General features: G+C 36.2%; 1 protein-coding gene across 7 annotated transcripts in view; it reads right to left on the reverse strand.

The window, feature by feature from the left end:
* GTF2I (general transcription factor IIi) overlaps positions 1–6,788 on the reverse strand; it is an 81,586-nt gene that overhangs the window by 57,552 nt on the left and 17,246 nt on the right. For all 7 annotated transcript variants that reach the window (XM_043914931.1, XM_043914933.1, XM_043914929.1 and 4 more), the window contains exons 2-3: positions 5,043–5,146; positions 1,902–2,040 (exon numbers count right to left, since the gene is read on the reverse strand). In XM_043914931.1, the coding sequence (XP_043770866.1) occupies positions 1,902–2,040; positions 5,043–5,141 (238 nt within the window). In that variant the 5' untranslated portion in view covers positions 5,142–5,146. The remainder of the gene's footprint in view (positions 1–1,901; positions 2,041–5,042; positions 5,147–6,788) is intronic.

A 6,788-nucleotide genomic window follows, 5' to 3' on the forward strand; every position in this document is an offset into this window, starting at 1 on the left:
TGAGATTTTTTTAGAGAGATTTCATTTGTAAGGGGTCTAATTCTCAGAATGCCACCATCAAAATTGAAGTTCACAGAGAATGCAAAAACAGAAAGCAAATAGCTCTAAAAATATTCTGGCATAAATTATTTTTATTTAATGAAAAATGTAAACCTTCAGTGTATCTCTCAGACGACCTAGTGCTGCTCACAGAAGGTGCTGGCACTTAAGTTTGATGTGCTGTGCCCCTGGTTCTGGATGTCCTTTGTTAAAACCAGGAAATAAGATGGAAAAATATACCTGGTGGAAATGTCACTCTGTTGATTGTGAGCTATAAATGTTTACCTTTTAAAAATAATTTAAAAGTATAAACAAATGATTAATATGTAAGTTGATATAGAGGCAAAAAAGCAAAAAGAAAAACCATGTGAGCCATCTGGTATTTTGGTTGTTGCTTTAATAAAGGATTTGCACAGGTGTACCAAAAAATAATTTTTATACTGATTATATATGTTGAATGATAATGTTTTAGATGTCAGGTTAAAATATATCCACTAAAACAAATAATGCGTTCTCCTTACTTTTTATTAGAAAAATTTTAATTACCTAAGTGAGTCACATTATTTTATTTCCATAGGATACTGTCTTTCAAAACCCTGGAAAAGAGCTCAGAACTCTCTACTAAGAATTTCTAAACTGACTCATAAACCCATTGATTTGGTTTCAGAGACAATTGATCTTATCTGCAGAATAGTTTATAGGAGTAAGAGGTACTTAAGCATTATATACCAGAAGATTATTCTCTGTGGCATCAACATTTTGGTAATAAAAAAAGTATGAATACTAACAGGCAGGGACTATAATTTGCAACTGAGGACAATTCCCCTAATGCTTAGTTCTCACCACTGAAGAAGCCCATTAGCAAAGCATATAGGGAACAGGGATGTACACACAGCTGCCAGTGGGATTACAGTATTCATGGGACAGATGGCAACTGGCACACACGTGATCAAAGCAACATTATTAGTATAAATTCAAATACATAAACATAATCCAAGTCTTAAAAATTCTCAAAATGGTAAGAAATAATGAGGGAGAAAATTTAAACAGATTACTACCACAAAGCTGAAAAGATAATGGTGGCCGGGGGCGGCGGGTACAGTGGAGGGGAGAGATGTTTTTTTAAAAATACAATTGAGAATTGAAATTAATGACTTAAGAATGAACTTTTATTCACCCATTATCTGCCTTAATGTATCACGAATTGGATCTGACTTGATAATGGAAATTTAAGTTTGGATCTTAAAGACAAAAGCTATGGACAGTGTTAGGTTAGACACAGATATGAACACTCATACTGTGAGAGGTTCTAGCTTTTAACACCCTACAGTAAATTTCTCTAATGCATTTGTTCCAATGTCAAATAAACACATTACCTGGATGAACTCCTGATTGGAGGATAGCAAACCTCAGAGAACAGAGGATAAGATGACTCCACTGAGGGGTCGGTCAGGAAGACCTGTGGAACTTTCTTCATGCTTACTCAAACTTAATGCAGAGGAAAACTTTTTTTTTTCTCCAATACATCAAACATCTATCAGGGACAAGACTTGCTTATCTGAATTAAGAAATTTTAATCACTCTGACGTTTCTCTACCTTCTAAGGTGTTTCACTAAGCCAGAGTCAAGAAAGGAGCATAGTACAATAAACAGTGACTATTTTTCTTAAGCTCTTCAGTATCTCTCTCCCCTTATAGGTAACCACGTCAGTGATTTCCTTTGAGCATTCTGAGACGTCACCATGGACTTCAGAAAAGTCTTTTTTGGGGTATAAATCTCATTCAGCTTTAGAAGCGAAAACAATGTGTTCTCCATAAATATAAATATTTATGGAATACAGAAGATAAAAATACAATACTTACAGTATTTTACAAAATCTTTCTGAAAGTCCTTTCTAGTGTTGACAAAAGCACGTCCTCTCTCGGTTCCAACAACAAACACATCTGTTTCATACACTGCGATGCACGCCACTTCCGCCTTGGACTTGGCCAGTTCTTTACACTAAAATACACAAATAGTAAATCTTATGTTACACACAGACGTTTAACAGCACTCTTTCAGCTGGATGAATAAAAAAATCTTATCACCTGACCAGCCTTAATGCCTCATCTGGAATAAGGTAAAGTTTCTAGCTTCTGACCTTAAGTTAGCATATCTAGAAGAGAGTTCGCATTTTTTTTTTTTTAAGAGACTGCTATTTCTAAATTGTTTACAACCTTGATTTTTAAGAATTTCACAGAATCTGTATGAAAAAAGGTTGTAACCTGTTATAGGTCAAAAACCCAAGAGACAGACTCAGATGTGGACACGGGCTTGCTGGCGAGCACTCCCAGTGACCCCCACCTTGCGCGGTAAGGGTTCTGCAGAGCGAGAGCGAACTCGGAGCTGGTTTGGGCCTCCCCAAGGAAGGGGGACCCTGGGCAAGGGAGCCTCTGACACAGAGGAGCCAGCCGCCCTGCAGGGGAGGGGGGCCTAGAAGCCACACTACAGCTTCCATCACATACGCCCACCTCCACAAGTATCTCCATATGTATACACCACTGGAAACCCATTCAGAAAGGTACACTTCTACTGAGTACATTCCTAAGAGACTAAATATTCTTCCCTTATAGAAAATATTGCTGATTCCAATTATCACTCTGAAACACAACACTGAAAAAATCATCTGGGAACAAAATAGTTATGTGTATCTTGACTGACTTTCTTAGAAGACAGAGACATGAAACAACAGTCCAAAAACACTCAAAAGTAAAAACTTTTAAGGTCCTCAAAACCTACTAAAAATTGCTTTCTAAGAAGGGTCATCAGTTGACACTCCCCTCCCATCTGTACTTCTAGAAGGGCTAACTCTCAGTATCCTAGCAAACGTTTCTGTGCAACTTTCCCAGAACCATTTTTAAAAAAACTATAAACCATTATTATACTTCAGTATAATCAATAATCCAGTGAATTCCCAGGTGGGCCAGTGGTTAGGACTCGGTGCTCAGGTTTAATTCCTGGCTGGGGACTTATCCCACAAGCCACGGCAAAAAAACAAACACAAAACAAAAAACCCCCAATACTCCAATGATTAGCATCAAAATCAAAGGGTATTAAAGAATATGGAACTTTAGACAGTTTTCTGTAAATTGGCTTATCTTTCACTTATTTTTATACTATATTAGTGTTTCTCTATTAATGCATAAAGGTACCTCACTAATATTAGGCATAGAAAAGTTGTTTACGGAATTAAATACATATTTACATACATTTTCTCCTGGTTTTTTAATCCTGACTATCTTTAAATTTTAACTCATCTAGAATTTAACTTAACACACAATAAAGACTTTTTTCCCCCAAACAGCCTATGTTCTCAGTATCACTTGTTGAAAACTATAGCTTCCTCCCGTTGTTTTTGATTTGTACCATTACCACCCTCTAATTTCTTAAATGGAAATCACTTGTATAATATCACTTTAAAATGGTATCTGTAATCAATCATTTCATACCTACTTTCATGATCAGAAAGCTTCTGAGCTGTGATAAAGCCACAGCAGACAAACTGTGACCCTGAGGTGAGCCCACACCCTTCTCAGCATGACGAACACTGCTGTACTCTAGTTGTGCTATATTACATTTCTGTGAGATGGACCCTGGCTGCTCACCTGTAAGGAACTATTATTTACGTACCGTGTGATAGATGAGGGTGCATTCTTGCTGCACTATCCACTCTTAGTTGGACAACCCTGTCACCAAAGGGTTGGTGACACAGCAAAGCAAGACTCATGTACTGTCTAAGGATTTAGATCAAAGAAGCCTATGGGCCAAAGGAAGAGGGATGAAGCCAACCTATAATCTACCATACTTCACAATACACAGCTGGGAACAGGAGAGACTTTTACTCCTGCTGGTGAGGAGGAAATAAACGCTGCCAAAGGTGAGAAAACTATGAAGACAGTCTAAGGAAGAGAATGGGTCCTATGCAACTTTATGTCATGCTATGCAGAGATTCATATTAAAGAAAATGATTTAATATCAACAGAGTAGATTTAATCTCTAAATTATTTAACATGACAGCCACAAATGTTGACTGATTTTTAAGACCAAAAGCGAGAAATAAGTGACATTCAGAGAGTAATAGTATATACAGTCACTAACCACTCTAAAATTGCTCTCTTGAAGGAGATAATTTTTTAAATTCCTATGTAGTAGAAAGAAGGGGGGAAAATGCCCAAATGGAAAAACAAGAGATTCCACTAGTATTCTGATATATATATATATATGTGTGTGTGTGTTATATTATATATATATAATACTTAAAGACAGGAAATACACAGCCTCCTCCTGCTTAGAATACATAATTTCATTGTGTCAGAAAATACATAAGTCTGATAGTTTTCAAATCTATGAACTCATACATATTCATAAAAATATGATAAGCAAATTATAGTACTATGATAGTAATATAGAAATACAAAATAATTATTTTGCAATTATGTATAAGTAAGTTTTTTTAAAAATAAAGTTACACTACATATTTGGTAGAAGGTCACCAAATTCAGAAAACTGTGAATGCAAAGCACAATAAAATAAAGAACAGATGTAAAATAGTGAATATGCTCTTAAGGCCAAAAATTGTGGAAATGTTCTTTACACCGATACAGTAAGACACCCAGCAACACCCTACAATATGCAAACTCACTCAGACTAACTTCAAATATCACACTTAAATTCAAAGTTAAGGCTTGCAAAACAAGGGATTGCCTAAGATATTAGGAGGTTGAAAATTGAAATTAAATGTAAAAAATTATACATTCAGGTAAGTTAAGAACATTCTGAAACATAGTATGCAGTAATATTTGATTTGAAAGGCTTAACCCCATTAACTATTAGTCAAGCAAAAAATCTGTATATATTGAAAATAAAAGACATAGTATATGTTTTCCAAAAACCAATCAATCATTTTCACAAGCCCCATGTTATCCAACTATGGAAAACTTTACACAAATGCAGAGCCATCTCACCATGGACTCGAGAGCAGACATGAGGAACGTCACCACCATCCTGCTCTCGGAGGACTCCTCGTCTTCGACAGGCAGGGTAGACACTGCTACTTGGGCCATGATCCCTAGGAAAGAGAAGCATCAAGGAAGTGAGTGCTAGAAACTCATTGTCCGGCTCAATGTATATTTAGAACTGGGAGGGTCCTCCATGAATTGCCTAATTTACAGTTTTCTTGCGATAGAGAAAAAGTAGGAGACTCAAAAACCAAGTATTCTAGGGACTTGCCTGGTGGTCTAGTAGCTAAGACCCCATCTTCCAATGCAGGGGGTATGGGTTTCACCCCTGCTTGGGGAATTAAGATCCTGCATGCCACAAAGTGCAGCCAAAAACTAAATAAATAAAATTTGTTTAAAAAAAAAAAAGTATTCTATTTGCCCCAAATTCCTATTACCCTATAAGATATAGAACCTATCCCCTAATTTTCCATCTAGTTTTATTTCCATAAAATTAGGTCAGCATCACCTCCCAAAATAAATTTATCTGTCACCCAGAAAGTTTCCCAATGACAGCAAGAGGTAGTGCACTTCACAATTCAGGCAGTTTATCACAGTTCAACACACACCACCTCCCTTTCTCCTGAGGGCATTGATTACTTAAGAGTGGATGAAGCAGCCAGGGTGGGGCACAGGATTTCTACTGTCTCACTAAGGAAACAGGCTGCAGGATAAATAACATCTAAGATCCCTTTATAACACTTTCTCTCTAGAAAACTTTAGTATCAGCAAAGAGGTTCAGCTGAATTTCAAGCACTATAAGAATACAACACATAAACCATTCAACAGGAAGTGTTGGCAAGGATATGGAGAAATAGGGATCCTTGTGCATTACTATCAGGAGTGTAAAATGGTGCATCCACTGTGGAAAAGTTTGGTATTCCTCTAAAAAATTACCCAGAATCACCATGATGCAGCAATTCCACTTCTGGGTATATACTCGAGAGAACTGAAAGCAGGGACGTGAACAGGTGTTTGCACACTCGTGTTCACAGCAGCATTACTCACAGGAGCCAAAAAGTGGAACCCCAAAGGCCCACTGTCAGATGAATGAACAAACCAAATATCACACATCCATATAATGGAATGTAATTCAGCCTTAAAAACGCTTGAAGTTCTGATACATGCTGTAATAGAGATGAACCTTAAAAATATTATTATTCTAAGTGAAAATAATCCAGACACAAACAGACAAATGTGTGATCCACTCAAAAGAGAGTACCTATCAGACTAAGAGACAGGAAGTAGAATGATAGTTCCCAGGGACTAGAAAAAGGGAGCACCGAGAAATTCTTATTCAATGCACACAGTCTAAGTTTGGGACAACAAAAACGTTCTGGAGATAGACAGTGATGGTGGTCCCACAACACTGTGAATGTAACTAATGCCAGGGAAATTTTAAATCGTTAAAATGGTAAATTTTATATTATATGTTAATATATATAATAAAAATTTTAACAGGCAAAAAATACATCATATAAAGACATTCTAAGAAGCCAAAATCTAACTTTAAAAAATTCTAATACTAAAAGAATTGTTTTCCTATAAATAGCATGCAAATTAGATGCCTATTAAAAACTATCCCTTTTCAATTCAGTTAATTCTAGGTTTTAGCAAGAGACCAAATAATGAAATGAAATATGCGAGGATAACTGAAAAATTAAGGACCAACAGTAATTCTATAAAACAAATACATATATATAAATTAATTTA

This window comes from Cervus elaphus, chromosome 10, assembly GCF_910594005.1.
Source record: "Cervus elaphus chromosome 10, mCerEla1.1, whole genome shotgun sequence".
Lineage (NCBI taxonomy): Eukaryota > Metazoa > Chordata > Mammalia > Artiodactyla > Cervidae > Cervus > Cervus elaphus.